At 34.1% G+C, this 24,559-nt stretch overlaps 1 protein-coding gene and 1 long non-coding RNA gene across 2 annotated transcripts; both read left to right on the top strand.

Moving 5' to 3' along the window:
• The first annotated feature begins 16,571 nt into the window (after positions 1–16,571).
• LOC108826695 (uncharacterized) lies at positions 16,572–17,699 on the top strand. The gene is made up of 2 exons (XR_001945514.2): positions 16,572–17,124; positions 17,288–17,699. It is a non-coding gene; the product is annotated as an uncharacterized LOC108826695 (long non-coding RNA).
• A 1,025-nt stretch (positions 17,700–18,724) lies between these two features.
• Positions 18,725–20,171, top strand: LOC108824638 (putative F-box/FBD/LRR-repeat protein At5g56810). Its single transcript, XM_056994030.1, has 2 exons — positions 18,725–19,613; positions 19,701–20,171. The coding sequence occupies exons 1-2, from the start codon at positions 18,792–18,794 to the stop codon at positions 19,995–19,997; spliced, it is 1,119 nt and encodes a 372-aa protein (XP_056850010.1). The 5' UTR covers positions 18,725–18,791; the 3' UTR covers positions 19,998–20,171.
• The last annotated feature ends 4,388 nt before the right edge of the window (positions 20,172–24,559 follow it).

Here is a 24,559-nt window from a genome sequence, read left to right as displayed (position 1 = left end):
TGAAATAGGTATGGTAAAAGAAAAAGAGGTAAAAAGGATAAATACGTGTCTCTATGTTGTGTGCAATGGGTATGGTAAAACCAAATGTTGTGGCATACCCAACAAATATAATATGTGTGGCATCGAACTCTCAACAAGTCAAACCAGGCACTCTTACCAACTTTAACTACAAAAGATTAACAAAAGATTAACAAAAGAACTTATAAATTGGAGCATCCACAATGGTGGCATTGTTGGATTAGTCCTTAAGATTAGTTTAATAATTTTTTTTTTTTACTTTTTGAATAGTTAAGGATTTTAAACCAAATGTTGTGTGCAATGGTGTTACCCTAATAAGTCTTTGTGTTTTCTTGTTACACACAAACGTTTCTCTATTTTCTTTTCTTTGAACAAGATCAAAAAACAGAATAAAAAAAGATGAACCCTATGGAGACATATACTTGCAGAACAGAGAAAAAATCTATCTCGACCACAACATGAACATCAACACACTGTAATTAATAATGATATGACTCAGGAGAATTACGCAAAAACCAAAACATATAGCAAGACCCAAGAATGGTTTTAAAAAATTGTCATGGTATATGATCTTTCTAACTTCACAAAAGAAACCTGCAATTTTCATATGATCATATGCAGATACGCTTCTTCCTAACCCACCAGGTGGAACCATATATTCAGGGGATCTCATTAGACTTGACTGATGAGGAAAACCTGATACTTGGCCGAGGTAGCTACTCACAAGAGCTGATATTTCATCGGCGTCTCCGTCTCTGTGACTAGGGAAGCTTCGGTCACGGTATACAGGAGAATTAGATGAGGAAGCTGTTGGTGGCATCTCCATGTCTGACAACCTTGGACGTTTCATCTGTTGGCTATACAATCTCTTGTTAAGTGCCGCTTCCTCCATTAGACTGATAGATCTCGCTTCCTCCATTAGGCTGATGGATCTCGCTTCCTCCATATGTTTGTCGAGCTGCACAATGTCTTTCTCCAGCTTCGCCATTTGCTCTTTGATCTGCCACCCTGGACTTCTTTCACTGGGTCTAGCTTGCGAGCCTCCAAACACTTCATCACTGATAATAGCCCTGTTCGTTTGGTTGTCACCGGTTTCAGCGTCAGCGTCGGCGTCGGCGTCAGCGTCAGCGGCTGCGTCAAACTCGTTTATCTGATGTTCGTTTGGTTGCCGCCGACGCTGACGCTGACGCCGACGCCGACGCCGATTGTTGTTCGTTTCGAAAACGCAGGAAATTGACGCAGCCGTAGGACGCCGACGCATGACGCTGTTTTGGGTTGTTCGTTTGGTTGACGCTGCGACTATTTTCATTTATTTATATTTTATTTTTAAAAATTTGTAAAATTGTATTTTAAATAAATAAAATGTAGTTTAAATATATTTACATCCATAAGAATATTATGTTTAATTGGTAATAATTTTTTGGTCAAATATAAAATATTTGATGTCATAAATCATAAACTAAATAAAAATAAAAATAATACATCAAACTACATTATAATCATAATCAATCATATTAAAAAAAATTGTACTGAAGTAAATATGATAAAATCATACATTTAATTTTTGAAATTATCACTTCAAACAAATAAGGCAAATATGTTTTACAGATAAAAGAAACATGAAATTAAGTTGGTTGATAAAAAATTACGATAAAATTCACAAAAGTGTACACAGAAAACTTTTTCTAGAACCTTCTGCAAACTGTCATTGCTGCTAAATGGAGAGCGCAAAGGAGAGCTTCTCCGGGTATATGTCCTTGGGCTGTTAGCTTCAGATGGTGTCCCATCACTTCTTGATTCAGTCCTCCTATTTCTTTGATGGTAACGCGAAATCAAGGCTTTAAGACCACTAAACCACACTTCAGCCTCATCTTTATCCTTGCAGATCTACCAAAGAAAATCCTACCACCATATTAATAACCTTAACCTTGAAAACGACAGTGATATTTCGAATGACAGGGTGGTTGTTTTATAGCAGAAGCGAATAAAAAAAAAAGTAAATGACTAAATGGTTAAAGAAAATCTCACCACATCCAAAGACCTCTCGCTATATATAAGTGAAAAAGACTGTTATTCCTTCTCGGGACGAGGATACCTTTGAAAAATAGGCTACAAAAGAGCCACAAATGCTAGATATCAGAATAATATCACCGTAAGGCACAAATATGCACTCTCCTCAGACTAAGGAAACTGTCACATGAAAAGTTGCATAAAAGAGGGCAAGAAAGAAACACGGCTCTCAGCTTACAGTGCGTTGTCCAGAAATGATCCTAGAAACATGGCTTAGCTTCAGATGTTTCTCCTCCTTACCGGAGAACCATATCAAAACAGTTTCATCCTGAAAGTAACAGGCAACAATCTCTTAAACAATGTAAACTAAGTTACGAAAGAAAAAAAAAATCACCATAGAGCACTCTGCTGGCAATAAGTTTGAAGGAAAATGGAAGCAAAAAAAGGCTTACATTAGAAAGGCGAAAAGGGCAGAACTTAAGCTTCCCTCTTCTTCCATACTTAAGCAAGTAAGCTCCCTTTTTCAGGGCAATGATTGCCTGATTCAACCAAATAACAGAGAATCCATAAGGTGAATCATTTGACATCAGCTCAGCAATAACAGACATAGAAAGAAATAGAGGATACATAATATAAACAAGCAATGCTATCTCCATGATAATTGTATCTAAGCTTGATGGAGAGAGGGTCGAGAGGTGGAGAGCCTGAGACAAAGCAAGTTCGTGAGGCTATAATCTCATTCAAGTTCTGCAACAGTGACAAACCCATATACACAGATGCATCAAAATCTCAAACACACACACAACACATTGCAGAGATGGAAGAGAGTCTCACCTGGGTTTGAGATCGAGAGAGAGAGCTCTGGAGATGGTGTGAGAGACGAGACGAAGCTTGATGGAGAGAGGGTCGAGAGATGGAGAGCGAGCTTGAGATGCGTTGGAGATGAAGAGCTCGAGCGAGCTTGAGATGCGTTGGAGATGGAGAGCGAGCTTGAGAGAGGTTGGAGATGGAGAGCTCGAGATCGTGCGAGATGGAGAGAGGGTCGAGAGTTTGAGAGAGATGGAGAGCGAACTTGAGAGAGGTTGGAGATGGAGAGAGCTCCAGATGCGTCTGTAGAGAAAGCTCAAAGGAGAAGAGAAGAGAGCGGCGTCGATGGAGAAGAAGCGGCGTCAATAGATTTAGGTGATGGCAAATTTTTGTAAATATTAAATTAGGTTAGGGGTAAAATTGTAATTGCAGTAATTAGACGCGGATTTATGTCGCGGACGCCGGATTTTATGGCGTCAGACGCAGGCCTGCTGCGTTTGGCCGCAGACGCAGACGCCGATACCCGCGTCAATGAAACGAACAAGCGTCTAAAGAAAACATTGACGCAGCCGCAGCCGCAGGTAGGTGCGGCGACCAAACGAACAGCGCTAATAACGCAGCTAACTGCTTTTCGTTCGCCTTTTTCTGTTGAGGAATAACAGCAAAACAATGATAAGAATCAAAACATCAAAAAGAGTTAATAATAAGGTAATAACGTGTAACGAATGGTCATCATACAAATGCCATGGGTGCTTGTGCTTTCCGTTTTGCCCTCTCAAAAGACTCCTTGCTCATCCTTAGGAATGAAGTTAGAATTGAAGAAGCTGAAAACCTATCCTCCATCCCAAAGGTATAAACCATCTCAAGAGCTTCAATATGCATTCCACGCTTGATACTCGAATCAACTATACCTACAGTCCATAGAGAAACCCTTTTATTCAACATTGCTCAAGACTTGATTAGAGTATGCAGCACCAAAGTCACATGATTTTCACTTGCAATATCCAAAACCTTCTAACAAATTACAATTTCGTGGATGTGCAGCTTTATAACGTATCACTCAACTCTAAAATGCTATGCTCTGTGTCCTATTTCATACTCGCAAGATCATAAGATGAAAACTTGATTCTTTCTAAACTCATTCTACACCAAAAGAAACCACCTTTTATAACGTAAATTCATCAACTAAATAAAAAGAACAAGTTACCTGACATCATAGGGACAAGAAACGGTGACCGTTTAAGAGCACCACCACTCCCATCAACACCACTCCGCCTAGCCAAATCCAACAGATCCACACTCTTAAAACTCTCCGCCTCGCCTCTTTTTCCTCCACGCAACACCAGGTGGAACCATATCATCAGTCAACCTTAGAACGCTGGACGCCTAACCAGAGCTTGACAAATCCGACGACCGGTCCGAAAGTGCGTTTAGCCATCTCCTCTTGGATCTGATCGAATCCCATGATGGAGAAATCAGGAGGCGGATCGAACTCACGCGTCGTAGAAGAAGAAAAAGGAGGATTGTTCTGTTCTGTTCATGACCACTCATGCATTGCCACGTTTTAAAGGATTTGATCCTTAGAGCATGATTATCCCTAAAGGATCTTAATATTTTTTTTTCTTTTTGTCAGAAGTAAAAAAGAAAGAAGAAAAAACTTTTAAAACTGACCAATCATAGGCACGTGGGACCCACGAATGGGCTAAGAGTTGTCCTGTTTCGCCTCTTGCGTAAGAGGAAAAAGATGCGAGATTTTAAAACTTTGTGGGACCCACAATTAATTTATAATTTCTTTTTGTTAAACCCTTGTCTAAGAGTCAGCGTTAATTATGCTCTTAAACACCTTTAGTAAGGATCAATCCTTCCATTATCAATTTTTTATTTTATTTACCTAGGTAAACGTGTTAAGGATTGGTCTTGGACCTCCGTTGCACATGCCCTTATAACTGAACAAATTTTCAAAAGTAGTTGGGGGCATGTGCCCCCATAGCTTATACTGTACATCCACCCCTGATGACACGGCCTACTGCTCGTGTCAGAAAGTTCAAGGATCCACAACCTTCAATCTGCTCGGTTCCTGAATGTGTGTCCTTCCATCTTAAAACTTTTCAATGGCTTTTCTATAGAGGAAGAGCGGAAGATAAACAAATTGTTCTCTACATCCTGCAGAACGCTCTTTGTTTAAAAACCGCTGCCATCTCTTTATCTTCAGATGGTCCGCGGCGCGGGGAAGAGCAACTGATGATCAAGGAGTTGGAATCTATGCCTAAGGCTTCAATTTCTTGCAAGCTTGTAGTTCGGCCTAGGTAATTTTGTTAACGTTTCCTAGAAAATTTGTTTCAAGTCTCACTCAAAAATACAATTTGATGCAAATCTAAGGATGCAATTATTGTTCTTATGTTTGGTCTCAGTTTGTTTGTGTTGGTTTAATTAGTACTTCAAAAAAAAACTCATCCCGCGCATAGCGCATATCTCATACTAGTATGTTATTAGTCCGAAGACCCATTGTCTCAAATCAGGCAAGAAGAAATAAGCACAGACCCTAAAACATAAGAGACATTAAATCATATATCTTTGAATACATATTATCCCAAGTTCTATGTTTTTGTATAAGAAACTTGAGTTGCAAGGCAGACAAATGGATATACATGAACATATACAATATTTTTGTGAACATATACAATATTGTAAGCATATATAAATGTATTAATTAAACTATCCCCACAAGTAAAAGATTATGCCTAAACATGGATTCCAATTCCTTCATGCACGTAAAAAGCAAAGCGATAAAGCACTCTTTTAAACGACTAGTTTTTTTTTCAAAATGTAAATGGAAGCTTCTTCTCTTCTCCTGTTTTCATATCCGACATAGCGTATCCACTGAAGAGTATCGAGATGGAAGCTCAAGCACTCAGGAACAGAGCTCGGTTCAGAGAGAAAACACGGGTGTTCCTTAAGTAGTATATCCAAACAAAACCCAATGTCTTTGAGAAAGGTAGAAAAAGGCATTCATTTATTTAGAAGCTCGAAAACAGCTTACTGATAAGGGGAAATGGTGAATGTGTAGTTGCAGTTTAGAGGAATCTTGGAGTACACGCAAAAGCAGAGTTGACCGAAAACTCTGGTGAATGTGTAGTGCCAGATGAGGAATGGACTGATATGATTAAAGAGGTTTTTTTTAATGATTAAAGAGGTTTCATCATACTTGAACGATCTGCATCATCTTCTTCACAGATCAAGTTGACAATACACCATGAAATACTTACAATTCTTCCTCTCTTTTTTGTTTGTTGTTCTGAAAAAATCATAAGTCTCTAACTTAAAGGTTTGAACCATGAACAAGACAAAACACAAGATCAAACTGAGACCAAACATAAAGCCAACACTACATGAAGTACTAATTAAACCAACACAAACAATATTAATGGAGACTAAGAAGCAACATACATTAAAGAAGCATAATGCTAATGGCTCAAAATAACTTCTGCGTATATTATTCAGCATTTTTAGGGTATTCACGCAGCGATTCCGCAACCCTCCTAGAAAACTCTTCATGGAAAGCTAGTGTTTCCATCTTCCGGAAGCACGCATCGTAGATTGGCTTCGGTTTGTACTACGGTTCTCCCCTTCCATGGGTCACGTTACATGGGCACCTAAAGATTTCCACATAATAGTCAATATCCTTTCAACATAGAGTACTGGAGGCAATCTGTTGTACCACCCCCCCCCCCCCTTGAAAATGCTTGAACAAATTTCCTAGAGATATTAACCAAAGCACCATTGAAAACCACGCCGGAGAACATGATCCTTGTGAGGAAAGTATAGGTGTAGAACGCCAAATCATACCCCCTCTCAGCAGCGAGTTGAATGATGAGGAGTCATTCTTCCATTTTATCAATCCGGAAGAAATCTCAAGTCCCGAGAATGAAGAGACCAGAAGGGTTTTCATAATCGACACAAGTCCGATTAAAAGTTACTTCGCTATGGATGTTTGGCCAAGGCGTATCCATGGTGAAAAGATCAACGCTCCTGTAGAATGTCTATGTTTGAACCACATCCCGCATAGCCACACAAACCTTCTTGCAGCGGACAAGATCGGTGTATGAGCGATTGGCGACCTTAAGCAATATGGTTTCAAGGACCTTAAGATCATATTGCTTAAGGTCGCCAATCGCTCATACACCGATCTTGTCCGCTGCAAGAAGGTTTGTGTGGCTATGCGGGATGTGGTTCTAACAGAGACATCTACAGGAGCATCGATCTTTTCACCATATATACGCCTTGGCCAAACATCCGTAGCGAAGTAACTTTCAATCGGGCTTATGTCGACTATGAAAACCCTTCCGTTCTCTTCATTCTCGGGACTTCAGATTTCTTCAGGACTGATAACATGGAAGAAGGACTCCTCATCATTCAAATTGCTGCTGAGAGGGGGTATGGTTTGGCGCTCTACACCTATACTTTCCTCACAAGGATCATGTTCTCCAGCGTGGTATTCAATGGTGCTTTGGTTAATATCTCTAGGGAATTTGTTCGATCAGCGAAGCGGAAGGTCCACGCATCTTCAAGGAGGGGGGTGGTACAACAGATTGCCTCCAGTACTCTATATTAAAAGGGTCTCTAAACTCGATGACTATTATGTGGAAATCTTTAGGTGTCTGCGTAACGTGACCCATTGAAGGGGAAAACCGTGGTACAAACCGAAGCCAATCTGCGATGCGTGCTTCTGGAAGATGGAAACACTAGCTTTCCAAGAAGAGTTTCCTAGGAGGGCGGAATTGCTGCTTGAATGCCCTGAAGATGCTTGTAGATCCTAAAATCTACACTAAGTATTTGATAGTGTTTGTGAGGTAAACCGGAACGATGTAATCAAAAATCGGTTGACAAAAACACTTTTATTGATCAGGTAAACTATTTGAAGTTTTTTGGTTAATATTTTTTTAACAAAAAATTATTAAAATTTAAATTTAATTAATTATAAGAAAAATAAGATTACTTTTACATTTTTATTTCATTTAGATTTTTTAAATGAAAATTAATTATTTTGTAATTAGTTTTTCTTTAATATTTTCCATACAACTATTTTATTATTAATAGAAAATTTTCTGTTTAATTATTTATATATTTTTTCTTATACATACTAATACATATTCACACATACTCATGTACGACAACAACATCATAATTAAAAGTTATGTTAGCATCATAAGATGTAGTAAGGATGATAAAAATTTGAGTTGTATCAAGAAATTAAAAGAAAACATTCAGGTAATACTTTTCATGTAAATACTATTGTTTTATGTGGAAGCTTAAACCTTAATATAGATGTGAAATATTTGTAGCTAGTTTGGTCATAATTTTTTAACATACAGTTAACTGGAGTATTAAATAAGGAAAGTTAGTCACTTATAAGAAAATAGTAAGAGTACTTTTAAAATTTCTTTTGTTTAGGCTTTTTTTTTGTCGACAACTTTTGTTTAGGCTTTTAAAAAAGAAATATTATTTATTTTAAAGTTTGTTTTTCCTCATGATTTTATTAAATAATTTATTGTACTTGTAGGATTTTACTATTCATTTTTGTTTAATATTTTTTCTTAAAAGTTAATATTTATCTTTTGTAATTCTCTTTCTTTAGTATTTTAAAATTCTTTTGTTTAGGGTTTTAAAAAAGGAATATTATTTATTTTAAAGTTTGTTTTTCCTCATGATTTTTTATTAAATAATTTATTGTACTTGTAGGATTTTACCATTCATTTTTGTTTAACATTTTTTTCCTTAAAAGTTAATATTTATCTTTTGAAATTCTCTTTCTTTAGTATCTTTAAAAATTGTATATATTTTAAAACTAATTACTTTCTAATAGTTTTTTACAGTTATGTTTTGTTTAGACTTTAGAAAAAAAATTCTATCAAATATTTTAACAGTATATTTGTAAAAGACTATGTAATAGTAATTTTTCTTTTCTAAAATTTTAAAAAGAACTATAAAAGACTATTTTTGTAATGAGTTTTTTGCTTTTCTAAATCTCTTTTAAATCAACAAAGAGAATTGTATCATATTTTTTACACATGTGACCATTTTCTTTAAAAACAAATAACAAAGAAAAAATTATTTTCAAATAGCCTTTTTTACAATTATTTTTTGCTTATATTTAAAAAATATGAAAGTTACTATCAAATATTTTTAACAATAGATAATGTAACAGACTATTTAATAGTAATCTTCCTTTCCTAAAATTTTAAAAAGAACCTTAAAATAATATTTTCAGTAACAAATTTTTTTTCTAAATATTTTTAAAATTCTAAACAAAAGTGACACATGTCACAATCTTAAAAATATATTGACACATATCGCAATTATGTTAATTACTAACTTTGAAGAACCAAAATTTATATAATAAGATATATATATATATATATATATATATATATAAATCATCATTTATTTTTATTTCCAAGAAACTTTATCATATGTGGATTAGTTAGTAATTATTTGAAATTATCATATTAGAAAATTAACATTTTATATTATAAAATAAAAAATAGTAGCCGAAATAAAAGTAATGTAGAATATATATTTAGAAAATTATATATTTATGAGGTTCTCGTTTGGTTATTTTATATCATTTTATTATTAGTTTTTAAATCACTGATAAATTTGAAATTTAAATTTTCTGAAATATAAATTGGAAAAATAAAAGACGTTTTCTTATTATTTTTTTATTAGAACGATCTTTATAAACAAAGTTTGCTTTAATGATTCAACTAGTATTTGTTTTGTTTTATTTTTTTAAAAAATAATTTAATTTAGTTTTTGTGTTTTTCATAATCATTTTTAATATTAATTCAATTTAATATATTTTGGTGACTATATTCAATATGTCAAGTTACATAACTATACATTTATGTCATATGTATTTCAGAAACTATTTTAAATTTTTATTCCTAAAATTTGCAACATATTATATTTACTTAGTAGTTACCTAACAATAACTAATATCAAATTTAACCGGCATCTAAAAGCAAACAAAATGTTCTGAAAAATATTTTAAAATTTAATATCTAACATATTCCATTATATATATATTTGTAAATGGGTTAATATGGTCTTCATTAACTTTAAGTAAAATTACATTTAATAAATATTTTTAATCGAATTAATACTATTAAAGTTGGATCATGACAATTGATAAAATGTTAGGTCTAAATTAAAATATAACTGCATCTAAAATATAACGTAAAATATAATTCTATATACAATATTGATAACCGTTCATAACTTTCTTTATTTTCATAGGAAACAACGATATGGGTGGGACGCCTAAAGGTTATATTTATCAACTAAAGGTTGAAACTATTGAATACCACACCAAATCATTTTGGGCTGAATTCAGTTAAAAATTATAATAATTTGGGTTGAATATTGACAAAAGGAGCAAGCCTTACCATTATATAACATAGGTACATACTTATGAAACTTGATTTATTTAATATAATTACATAAAATTATCTATTCCATTAAATTCATATCATACATAAATATGATTATACAAACACACAAATATATAATTAAATTACAATAATGATTAAATATTTTATTTTTCATGTTTCATTAAATACATGTCCTTAAAAAGGTGGATATATTTTTTGTTTTACATATTTCAAAATTTTAATTTTATATTTTAATCATATCTATGTTTTCCTTTGTATAATATTCCTTTTAAATAATTAATAATAAGTTTTAATAATTATATTAAAATAGTTAGACCACATATTTATCAATAGGTTATATTCCTGTTTTAATAGTATCGATATTATATAATTAAAAACATAAATATGACTAAAAACATAAATATAAAATTTAAATTTCTCATAAAATATAAAACAAAAAATATATCCGCCCTTTTAAAGGTGGGTCAGAATCTAGTAACCTATTTAAAACTCTTTAAAGGGTGGGCACATTTTTTTGTTTTATTTTTTTGAGAATTTATATATATTTTTAATATTAATTTAATGTAATATAATTTTTGGTAACTATATTAAGTATTTCAATGGCTGCATACACTTGTGCCATATTTTCTTAATAGTTATCTAACATAATTCGTCAAGAATATTAGTACAAAAAAAACGACTCGAAATCAACCCAAAAATCAAATTCTCATACTCTATAGACCTGGTCCGTATATTTGAATGGTTCTTAAAGTGTTATATCCGAAAACCAATATAAAGTCCAACCGGAACTAAAAACTGAGCAAAATTTTTAAAAACTGTTTAAAAATAATTTTAGTATATTCTGTTAAATATATATATATATATATATATATATATATAAATGGGTTAATATGATGTCATTCAAAAATAAATAATGGTAATATATTTAAATTAATTGATATGAAATATTAATAACCTAGTATAAGTCTATACATTTTTATTTTATATTTAAAAATTATTGACAGTTAGTCATATATAGATAATTTTATCAAGTAAAAAATAATTTACATCGGCAGTATACTCTTGTTTTATCAATTTTTTTGTTGTAGAAGTATTTCATTTGAAAATTATCATATTTTTCAAAAGTGTTGTCAAGATTACATTTATGGTTTGTAACTGAAATTCTTAAATAGTGGGTGCAGTTATAAATGTTCCCTATTTTATCATTTACTAGATACGGACCCGCGCTGTGCGCGGATATTGTTTTGTCAAATCTTTATTAAAATTGTTCGGATTAGTTTTGGATATTTGGTTTTTGGTTTTAGTTTCGGTTTGGTTCCATAGGTGTAGGATCCATTTGGATATATTTTGAAAATTTGGTTCGGCTCCAGTTTAGTTTTAGTTTTTTTGGTTTGGTTAACAAAGATAGAAATTTTCTAATATCCGAGATAATTTAAATCACATTCTCTTTGGTTCGGTTATACTGTTTGTGGTTTAAAATCAAAAAATTTAAGTTTTTTTTATTAAATATCATTTTTTTTGTTTTCGAATCAAAATTTGGATAATTCATATTTTATATTTTTGATAAAAAGGTTCTGGTAGTTAGTTTTATTTTGGTTTATAAATATTATTTCAATATTTATTATTTTAAAACTAAATATAGTTAATATTTAAAAGTATGTAAATTCTATTATAGAAATTTGCATAACCATTTGTTTTTTTGTTTGGTTCCGATTCTGTTTTAGAATTTTAGTTCTAGAGATATATGATCCCGTTTGGTAGGATCCAAACCAAACTCAACCTATTTATTTGGTTCGATTTTTTGGTTCATGATACATGTGCTCATGTCTAGTTCAGATTATTTTATACAATTTTAAAATTTATGGTTTATATTTGTGCTCTATAACATGAGGATATACTATAAATGTTATTGAATACATCTATATAAGATATTTCTTAACATGTATAGAATTTATTTGTATTATAATGTTTTGTGCATGATATGTTAGTTTATAATATATAATATTTTTAGTAGTTTTGACTTGGAGATTAAGTGTGATATTATTTTCTTTTAATTACGGAGGTAATTTTGTCAGCTTATATGTTACTACATTATAAAATAGTTATTTTAAAGTAACTAAAAATAATTATTTTAAATTAATTAAAATAGTTATTTAAAATAAATAAAATTTTATATTAAAATAATAAATCGTTATTTTAAAATAAATAAAATATTTATTTTAAAATAAATAAAATATTTATTTTAAAATAAATAAAATATTTATTTTAAATTAAATAAAATAGTTATTTTAAAATAGTTAAAAATATTTATTTTACAATGATTAAAATAGTTAATAATACTAACCGATTTTTTTGTCTTTATATAGTTTTATTACACTTCTAAACATTGTAATTATTAGAATATATTATTATCAGAAATTTTTATTTAACTTTTTTTATGGTTGGTTTGCAGCAGTTCAATGATGGTCTGTCGTTTGTTGTGTTCCTTGCCTCAGAAAAGGGACTTCAAAATGCTTTTAGCTCTGTTACGTGAATGGAGTGTTGATCACGTCAAACAGGATAGGAACACTATTCTTCATGAGATAGCAAAAACTGTAACATCTGACCAGAGCTACCAGTCTTTCATTGCTACAGGAGGTCCGTCGTGGCTACTAAGCCGTCTGGATATCGAAGCTCAATCTTAATGAGAGTGGTTCTTACCTCTGCAGTTTCTCCACTACCCCTCCTCTCATGGTGTCTACTGGCACTTTCTTATTTATGTTCCTTCTCCTTTCAATAAGTAGTAGCTGCTTATATTTTCGGATTGGGCCGTATCATTGTGTTTCCGTTGTAAACACTTAACTCCTCGGGATCTTTTCTCAAGCAATTAAAACAGTGATAAAAAAATTTATGTTTCTAAGAAGAAACTCAAGCGGGAGAAGCTCAAGAAAGGAGTCCCTGCTCCTGGAGAGAACAAAACCCACATTACATTCACTCCTTGCCTTGTTTATAGCTGGATAAAGGAGTCTCTGAATCATTGCAGCTTACATCTCCAACCAGAAGTCGTCCCTTTCTTATTGAAGAACGTCCTCAGCGAAGTCGACTACGCAAGAGCAATGTTCTTTCTTCGGTGCAATCCCATGTTCACTTTGCATGAATGATCAAACCATCTTCCACCTACCAAACATGACTACAGGCAGTAAGAACACCGACAACGGTTACATGGTTTTGGCTCCATGCCTGAACTTTTCATTTCCTTGATAAAGTGAGAGCTTCTTTTCCAAATCCAAACTGTGCATATCTAACTAACAAAGTGTTCCATGAAACTATATCTTTGTTGTCCAATGAATAAAATATCCTTCTCTCTTTCTCTAATGACCCACACTTAACATATATATCAATGAGTCCTTTTGTCATAAATTGTTTAAGAACCAAGCCAATTTTTAGATTATAGCAATGGACTTGATTTCCTAGTTTCAGAGTTGAAATTTTCACACAAACACGTAACAGAAGATTACACATGGTTATGTGATCTGGATTTCATCATCTTAACAATTGTGAACACTTCTGCTGACTGTTCACGTCGCAAGCCGTCTGAATAACATTCCAAGAAACAGAATCTGCTTTGTTTCTAAGATCTTCAAACATCCTTAAACAACCGTACAGATCAACGACGTACCTGCACATTGTAAACAGTCAATCAGTAGATCTACATGTTTCCAGATTCAAAACCCTAACTCCAGTTTAAATCAAAATAATCTGAATCAGATGAAAGCCTCGTCGGCTGAATTATCAATTAGGTTTTCTGACGTCTCTGGAATTATTAATCTCAAGCCTGAGGAGTTCCTCTTCTTTTTCAGTACTTGAGGAGTTCCTCTTCTAGATAATTTATTGGAAGAATATGTTTAATTTGATAAGAAAGATAAGAAAAAAAAAAGCATAACTTACGATAAATATATAGCATATAGCGTGTCTGTATTTTTAGTCACAACATGTTTAAAAGGTCCAAAATTAAAACAATGCCATGGTAAATTTCAAATAGGACTCTATTTTAATAGAGTAGATATTCGAAAGGTGATGTCGTTTGGATGCAGTTATATTTGTAGCACTTCTTCTTTTAAGATGCAGTTATATTATCATTATGCAGTTATTTTTAGATGTCATTTTTATTTTAAATTGGACCTAACTTATTATCAATTGTACATGTTGAAGAATTAATAGAATACTAGATTTTGATCCGCCCTTAAAAGGGCGGGTATTTTTTTTGATTTAAATTTAATTTTTGATATTTTTTTCTTTCTGATTATGTTTGTATTTTTTTTATAATCATGTCTGTGTATAAATTTTAATCAAAATATATTTTATTAAATAATAGCAATTTAAAAATTGATTCGATATACGTACGGTTAAGGCTGGGTTGCGGGTCAAACTCGTTCCGCTAACCCGCTAACCCGCGGATTTTCAATTTTGTTTTAGTTAAAAAAATATGACTCGCACAATCCGAAAACAAATATTTTTTCACCCGCACCCACTCCGCTTAATTTTGTGGTTATCCGCGGGTTATATATATTTTAAAAATCATTATTTAATTTAATTATTATAAAATATATTTATATTAAAAAATTTATACATGATCTAAATTTTAAATTATTATTTTCAAACTTCTGTATTTGAAAAAAAAATTACTTTTTAAAATATTTTACGGATCGACGGATAGCCGTGATCCAAAATCCACCAACCCACACTCACCCCACATAAAATACTCATAACCTGCACCCGCAAATCGATTTTGTAAATATAATTTCAATAGAAAATACTATCAGAATTTAGTATGATAGATTTGGTTTTGTGAAAATAGGATTTGTTATGTACGTATTGCTTAAAAATATGATATTAGTGGTTGTGAAAATATTTTTGTTATTTATATGCATGTGTATATGAAAGAGTTGTATATTTTTTTTTTAGATTTTACCAAAAAAGTAGGAATGATAGGATGTAGAATCAGTTATAAAAATTGTTAGTTATTGTATCTTACGGTTTGTAACCGTGAACAATTATTTTTTCTTTCCATATAACGTTATATAAACACACATAAGCAGTTATATATAGCAATGATATTTTTTTAAATTAGACCTAACATGTGTTTAAATAAAAAAGGGAGGGTATATATTTTGTTTTAATTTTATGCAAATTTTAATTTTATATTTGTTTAATTATATATTTAATTAAAATTAATTTAATTTAATATAAATTCTGGTAACTATATTAAATATGTCAAGTTGTGTCATATGCATTTCAGAAATTATTTTAAATTTTAATTCTTAAAATTTGCAATATATTATATTTTTAGTAGTTACTTAACATAAATAGTTCAGAATATTCATATACAAAAACCCGACTCGGAACCAACGCAAAAATCAAACTCTCATATTCTATAGACATGGTCTATACTCCAAAAGATTCTTATAATATTATATTCAAAAACTAATATCAAACTCAACCCGCACCAAAAATCGAACAAAGTTTTCGAAAATATAATTTTTAATATCTGATAGGTTAGTTATAAAACCCAAGACATGAAACAAAATAACTAATAATAGATAGAAGTGTTGGTTGTAATGTTCTAGAAAGGATAAATACCTTATGTCTTACGTGTTGATAAAAGATCAATATGTGAGTGGTAAATATTCTTAGAAGAATTAATAAGAGAACTATATTTGAGTGGGTTAATATGATTATTTAGCATCTTACATGTTATTGGTCGACCAGCATTTATTTTCTCATTTAAATTCATTTTTGTAACCGTAGAGGTGGTTTCCGAAAATTGTGGAAATAAAGTAAATGTTACAAAATATATTACGGCAGTTTTTATAATAATGTGGTAGTTAATGTTTAGATAAAATTAGATGCAGTTATATAAAGAAAATAAAATGACATTTTAAATAAAGAAAATAATTAGTTGGACACAACCTTTAATCAATTGGTCATACTGCAAAATTAATAGAATAGATATCATATAATAATCAAGGCAATAATCGATTAATTGGTACATGTAACAATCATATTAATTACAGTTTGTCAAGTGTATACATGTATATAACTAGAACAAATTGGGCGTTTTGTACTTTTGTTGTTTTGGTTTTATTTTCTCGTGATCAACCTAATTCTACACAAAAGTCGCTTCACAATCTTTAGGCTTGGCTACACTTTTTCTTCACTCTTTCTACAATCTTTACGGGTAACGACGAACTCGAACCTATAAAGGAATTACTCATGATCCTAGCTAGCTCTGTTACTGAGGTACGTTGCTTCCTACTTGTTGTTTTTGATAAGACAACGTCACATTGCTTACCAAATCTAATATATTATTATAAAAATATTTAACTGATAGATAAATATTTTTTATCTGAAATAAAAATTCTTATCAAATATTATTATAACCTTTAAATCATAGATAATTCTGAAATATAATTTTTTCATATCTGAAATATAAACTGGAAAAAGGATAGACGTCTTCTTATTTATTTACACGATTATTTACTATTGTAAATAATTTTTTTCTTTAGTGATTCAATAAGATAATAATCAGATTTCTCAAAAAAAAAAGATAATAATCAGGGCAATGTCGGAGAAAAAATCAAGGCAATAATCAATTTATTGACACAGTAAGAGACACAGACAATTATATAACTAGAACAAATTGTGCGTTTTGTTGTTTTGGTTTTATTTTCTCGTGAACGGTTAATTCTAAACAAAGAGCTGCTTCGCTATCATTAGGCTTCGGTCCTAAGGAATTATTCCTTTATAAGTTCGAAGCCTAAGGAATTATTCATCCCTTGAACCTAGATCCGTTACTGAGGTATGTTGCCTCCTACTTGATGTTGATTTGATAGACAACGTCCCATTAGATACCAAATTTTTTTGTTCTGTACTTGTTATTTATAAATCATTAAATCTATCTAGCTTATATGATTGTTATTTAGTTTTATCTTTGGATAAACTTACTAATCTTATTATTGCAGATAGAGATCATGGATACTGAACTTATTGTCATCATGTTAGCCTATTTTGCTTTTGTCTTGGTGATTCTTATAGTAAATCTAGTGAGCTGTTGTGGGGAGATGTATTCTGATGATTTTATATTGACAAATACGAAAGTCATTGGTGGCGGTGATGACGGCAACGGCAACGGCAAAGATGGAGGAGGATGTAATGGTGGTAGCGACAACGGTAGTCGTCGAGAATCTGATGGTGGTGTCGGTGGGTTAGTGGTCGTGGTGGTGGTTGTCGCGGGGGAGAATGTGGTGACGGCGGAGGATTAATTACTCATTCCACTTTCGTGTTGAACTTTAAGTGGTTTTTTGTTTTTTTTTTATGGTTTGTTTTATAATTTTAAATAGTTGATTTTATTAATTTTCGTAGACATTCTGATCCCGTAGATTCTTGGTTATGTTCTAAGTATTCGTTCCACTCTACTCGAGATCATAATCACATCTTCTTCCGATTCTTTTCATTACACTCCTATCAGATTCTCTTCTAACCTTTATGTCCCTCTAGAAGAAATTTAATTGGCATCTTATATATGAATGTGCTGGTACTTTCTTCCCTACACCAAAATTGTGCAAACTTCTCAATCATGTTTTGTTTCTGGTTCCAAGGTGGAATATATTGATCGCAGAACCATTGGTTGGCTTTGGATCGATGGATACAGCCGAGGTGTATTCCTGAATGTTTGTTGTTACATCTCAAACTTTTGAGTGGAGAGAAAGATCGTAGCTATTTGTATTCTGAGGAACGCGAAGCGGTTAGTGACTGCAAGTATCTATCCTGGCTCAGTCAAGTAAGTGAGCGAACGTCAGAAGATGTTTGAGGAATTGGAGATTCCAACCACGAGTTCAAGAAGCAAGTGAGCTTACAATGGGCTGAAGATTAATCTTCCTAAAGCTCTGAAAACTGTGCTATTAACTAAGTTTGAATGTGGATCTCAGGATTTGTAACAGAAGTTGTGATAGCTTGTCGCTTAAGTTATAATTGCTCTGTGTCTTGTGACTGAAGTAAGAAGACAACAATTTGTAATAGTAGATGATGTGATTTTGTGGTTTCTGAGTTTTGTCTGGATCATGTTGCAAAAGCCTAGAGCGTTGTTGGATTTTCTTTTCATTTTTTTTATGGCTCACAAGCTGCTGGGTTTGATCTAGTGATCCACTTTGGTGTTTAACAATGCAAGAATTAAGGTTAATCTCGTTTAGGACAGGTTTCTAACACCATTAATGTGGGGTTTATGAAAACTATTTCTAAAACTTTGGTAAAATTTAAATTCTAAATTAAGTAGAGTAAATGGAAAACTGAATAATTCTTTTTCATTATTTTATAGCTGTAAAAATTGGAATTCTTACGTTCCAGGCTTTTCAGCCCACTTTATAAATAAGCGGAGTGTAATTAGGGTTTAATATCGTCTTCATAAATAGGGTTTTATCTTTGCTCTTTCCAATCTCTAGTCTAGCTTCAGAGTTTTGTTTGGAGGCCATGAAAACTGCAAAACTAAGAACCAAAGATGTTACATTCTCGGATAGGATCAGTCACTTACCTGACGATTTGCTCTTCATAATCCTCTCATTAATCCCAATAAGCGATGCCATGTATACATGCTTACTCTCCAAACGGTGGAAATCTCTATGGAAGATGATGCCAACGCTTGAGTACGACGAAAGTTGTTGTGACAACATTGCTTGGCGTGGATTTAACAGTTTTTGTCAGAGGTCTTTGCGGTTACACGAAGCTCTGTTTCTAAAAACCCTAACTGTCAAACTTGGACAAAACTCGAGGGATCTGAAACTCCCAAGTAGTTTCCCAAACCTAGTCGTCCTGAAACTCCACACGGTTTCTCTTTACTTTGCTGATTCACCACCATCAACTTTTTGTTTCCAGTCCTTGAAAAGTTTGCACCTAACACATGTTAGGTTCCGTGGGGAAGAAGCTTTCTCCAAGCTAACATCGGCTTGTCCTGTTCTTGAAGATCTATTCTTTGATGGTGTTACCACCAATGACTCAACTTCTTTTTTCACCATATCGCTAGTTTCTCTACATAGATTCGAGATAAAAGATAATACTTCTCGGGCTCGCTACGGCCATTCTAGCTACAACTACAAATCTCGATTCAAGATAAACACTCCTTCTTTGAAGTACTTAAACTTATCGATGGAAGATTTCTGTGGCCGTTTAGAGCTTGATGAAGATATGCCTAATTTGGTGGAGGCTCGTCTCGATGTTGATCCTTATAAAACTGACGAGTTACTCAGATTTCTTACCTCAGTCCAGTTTCTTTCCATACATATATATGCTGAAGAGGTAACTCAAGCTGAAACCATTTTTACAAGCCTAATGGGCTGGTTAAAATATTTGTCGTGGTAACCCTTGTTATGTTGTAACGTGCAGGTTCTGCTTCTTGCTGAGAAAATCTCTCATCGGCTTCTTCATCTTGAACTATATATTTATGGCAAATGTACACGTAATCTGCTTCTGCTTTTGCTTAAACATGCCCCTAAACTACAATTTCTCAAGCTTCAAGAGACACAAAGGATGACACGGCCTACTGCTCGTGTCAGAAAGTTCAAGGATCCACCACCTTCAGTCTGTAACCCCAGCTCGGTTCCTGAATGTGTGTCCTTCCATCTTGAAACTTTTCAATTGACTGGCTACGAAGGAAGAGAGGAAGAGATAGAACTCGTATAAGTCTAATGCTCTGTTTTATGAACTCAAATATAAAGAAACTCTTCTTTATTAACTTAAGAAACTTCTCAAAACTTAAGTTCTCCAAATCACAAACCCTTAAACTCTTAAGGTATGCAACACTCTTGCATCTACTTATATAGGAAACACATTATCCTAAACTCTTAGGACTTATCTTTTATAAACCTATTCCTAAAAGGAATTACTTTAACTTGTTAACCAAGTTAACTTCATGATTATCTCCAACATTGTCCCCCTTAATCTTGAAGTTAACTTCTTGAATGTCTTGAATACCCACCAGTGACTTCATTTCCTTGAACTTGATTCTTCCTAATGCTTTAGTGAGAATGTCAGCCTTTTGTTCTGCTCCCGGGATATGCTTGACGTCGACTAACTCCTTCTCGATACACTCACGGATAAAGTGGTATCGCTTGTGTATGTGTTTACTTCGGCCATGAAAGACTGGATTCTTGGTGAGAGCTATGGCTGATTTGTTGTCTAGCCATATCACCACCCGATCACTGTGTTGTCCGGTTGCTTCTTCTAACAGCTCCTGAAGCCATATGGCTTGTTTTGCAGCTTCGGTTGCAGCCATGAACTCAGCCTCACAAGATGACAAAGCTACCGTCTCTTGTTTCTGTGAGCACCAGGTGATTGGACAGTTGTTGAGATAAAACACGTGACCTGTAGTGCTTCTTCCATCATCATCATCGATGTTGTGACTTGAGTCACTGTAACCTTCTAACTTCATCATTCCGGACGCTGTGTACACGAGGCCTAAGCTTGTTGTTCCCTTTAGATACCTTAACACCTGTTTCAAAGCTATTCCATGAGAGGTTTTCGGGTTGTGCATATACCTACTAAGGAGTCCGACACTGAAGGCAAGGTCCGGACGAGTGTGGAGTAGATATCGCAGGCACCCTATCTTCCGTCTGTAGTCTCCTTCATCAATGCTATCTTCGTTTTCTGCATTTGATAGCTTCAACCCGAACTCCATAGGAGTCTGTGTAGCGTTACATTCATCCATACTAGCTTCACTAAGTATTTTCTTTGCATATCTCTCCTGGTTCAAAGTTATTCTCCCCTTTTCTTGTAGTACTTCTATACCGAGGTAGTAGGTTAACAGTCCAAGATCACTCATCTCGAAGTTGCTTGACATCTCTCTCTTGAATCCAACTATCATACCACGGTTAGACCCTGTTATTAGAAGATCATCGACGTATACGGCGACAAGCAACACATCGTTTTTCTCTTCCTTTCGATACAGCGCCGGTTCTTTAGTGCATCTCTTAAACTTTAAAGTCTCTAGAACCTTGTTGAGCTTCTCATTCCAAGCTCTTGGAGCTTGTCTCAGTCCATATAGAGCTTTATTCAATTTGTACACCTTATCTTCTTCTCCTTTGATTTCAAATCCTTCCGGTTGCTTAACATATACGGTTTCTTTTAGGTCTCCGTGTAGAAACGCGGTTTTGACGTCTAAGTGATGGATTTCCCATTCACTTGATGCTGCTAGAGCAATGATGAATCGCACAGTTTCAATGCGCGCAACTGGGGCGAAGACTTCTTCAAAGTCGATGCCATGGCGCTGAATATATCCTTTAGCTACTAGCCTTGACTTGTGCTTATTAATACTTCCATCTGCGTTTCTTTTAATTTTGAAAATCCACTTTAGTCCGATGGCTTTTGCTCCTGGTGGAAGAACAACAAGATCCCAAGTCTTATTTTTCACAATGCTCTTGATTTCCTCTTCACATGCGTCACGCCACACCTTTTCCTCCATTGCTGTTCTGAAATCGCAAGGCTCCTCATTTATTAGTAATAGCAGACGTTCTCCTTCCTCTTCAGCAAGACATATGTAGTCATCAAGATATGCCGGTTTCTTACTGATCCTGTTTGACCTTCGCGGTTCTACCTCCTCTGTTTCTTCTCCCGACTCTGTTTCTTCTTTGATGTCCTCTGTTTCATCTTCAACTGTCTCTTCACCAGTCACTGCATTATCTGTATTCTCTTCTAGACCTTGATTCCCGAACTCGCCAAATATAACCTTAAAACTGCCAGATTTCTCGACTTCCTCCTTTCGTGTCTTATTCCACTCCCATTTTTCCTCTTCTTCGAACACGACATCTCGGCTGACGACGACCTTTTGGTGTGTGGGATCAAATAGCCGATATGCTTTAGATCCTGGCTCAGTTCCAAGGTGTACGAGAGTACGAGACCTGTTATCAAGTTTCCTCAAGTTTACTGGTTCTATCTTGGCGTGTGCGATGCATCCAAATATACGAAGGTGTTTGATGTTTGGTTTTCTTCCTTTGTACGCTTCATATGGTGTTTGAGATTCCAGTGTCTTTGTTGCTATTCTGTTGATGAGATAAGTCGAATGTCTCACTGCCTCTCCCCATAGATAATTTGGTACTTCCATGTGAGACAAGATACTCCTTGTCATCTCCATCAAAGTTCTATTACGCCTCTCTACGACTCCGTTCTGTTGTGGCGTATACGGAGCTGTAAGATGCCTCTGTATTCCTGCTTCATCGCAAAATCTCCGAAACTCTAAGCTTGTGAATTCTCCACCTCGATCTGTTCTTAGAGTTTTGATAGTTGTTCCGGTTTCATGTTCTACTACCTTCTTAAATATCTTGAATTTCTCGAATGCTTCCGACTTCTCCATCAAGAGTATAGACCACATATATCGGGAGTAATCATCAATGAGTACAAATATGTACCTTTTTCTACCCGCCGTCGATGGCGTTATTGGTCCGCAAAGGTCTCCATGTACTAACTCTAGTACTTTGGATGCTCGATATGTTGTAGTCGTTGGGAATGGGTGTCTTATTTGTTTTGCCTTTAAACACGATGAGCATGTTTCCTTCTCTATCTTTAACTCGGGAAGACCTGTAACTAGTTGCAGCTTGATCATCTTCTTCATAGGATCAGTTCCAAGGTGACCAAGGCGTGCGTGCCATCTTGAAGTTTCATCCGTAGTCGTTGCTTTTAAACACTTCTGTTCTTCTATTTCCATCACCACTTTGTACAAGCGATTTCTTGACCTTGGTGCCTTCACAATAAGATTGCCGTCTTTGTCATGTAGGGTAAGGTAATTCTCTTTCATTCTTACATCACAACCAGACTCTGTAGCTTGTCCAAGGCTTATGATATTGCTTTTGAGTTCTGGGATGAAGTAAACGTCCGCAAGTATCTTTCTCTTTCCATCTTGACTTATGAATAGAATAGATCCTTTCCCTTTGATATCTATCCTCGAATCATCTCCGAAACGGACCTTTCCAGTGACTGTATCATCTAACGATTTAAAATACTCAAGGTTCCCAGTCATGTGGTTGCTGGCTCCATTGTCTAAGTACCATACTCTGTTTCCATCGTTGCTTGATTCGAACTCTTTTGGCCTTACATTCTTCTCATTGAGATAAACTAACTCATGTACCATGAGTTTATCAGCCTCGTGCGTTTCATCTCCATCCTTATTCTCTGATATTTCTTGCAATTTAAGCAAACGATCCGGACATGTTGCTGCATAGTGACCCAATTTATCACATCTGAAACACATAACCTTTGATGTGTCTCTACTTTCCCAGTACGTCCTGCTATCTCGACTGTCCCATTGATTTCTTCCTCGTCCTCTTCCTCTGCTGTAGTTACGACCACGACCACGTCCTCCATTATAGTCTCTGTTCTGTGACTCTGTATTAGAGTACATGAGCTTACTCTGATCTTCCTGCACATCTTCTTCATCGTTACTTACTCGTTCTTCGTATGCTTTCAGTCGTCCAATGACATCTTCGAAGCCTGCAGTTTTCAAATCTAGTTGTTGCTCAAGGGAAGCAACCATAAAAATAAACTTCTTGCGCGGTAAGCTTCCCAAGAGCTTCTTGACTAGTTTTGTTTCTTCCATGGTTTCTCCCAGTGCAGCTGCTTTTGAAGATACTTCTGTAAGTTTGCCGACAAAGTCATCCACTTTGTCTGTTTCCTTCATCCTCATCCTATCAAACTCAAGCATCAAAGTATGGAGTCGAGCTTCTCGAACCCTCTCTGCTCCCACATGACGAGTCTTAATCGCGTCCCATACTTTCTTTGCAGAAGTTAGGCTCCCAACTTGTAAGATCATTGCCTCTGGAATCGATTGACAGATAAGAGCGGTTGCCATAAAATTTTTCTTTTTATCTTCAGATTCTGTCTCGATGACCTCCCATACTTCGTGAACGTTGAGTAGAAGCTTCATCCGTATTTCCCATACGGTGTAATTCGTTGCTGTCAACATTGGACACTTAATGGAGGATGATCCTCCTTCCTTCTTTGTTGTAGCAACGGTTAGATCCCCCATCTTTTTGATCTTGCTCTGATACCAAATATAAGTCTAATGCTCTGTTTTATGAACTCAAATATAAAGAAACTCTTCTTTATTAACTTAAGAAACTTCTCAAAACTTAAGTTCTCCAAATCACAAACCCTTAAACTCTTAAGGTATGCAACACTCTTGCATCTACTTATATAGGAAACACATTATCCTAAACTCTTAGGACTTATCTTTTATAAACCTATTCCTAAAAGGA

This window comes from Raphanus sativus, chromosome 9, assembly GCF_000801105.2.
Source record: "Raphanus sativus cultivar WK10039 chromosome 9, ASM80110v3, whole genome shotgun sequence".
Classification (NCBI taxonomy): domain Eukaryota; kingdom Viridiplantae; phylum Streptophyta; class Magnoliopsida; order Brassicales; family Brassicaceae; genus Raphanus; species Raphanus sativus.
Note: the sequence above shows the minus strand (reverse complement) of the source record. Positions and strands in the feature narration are given on the sequence as shown.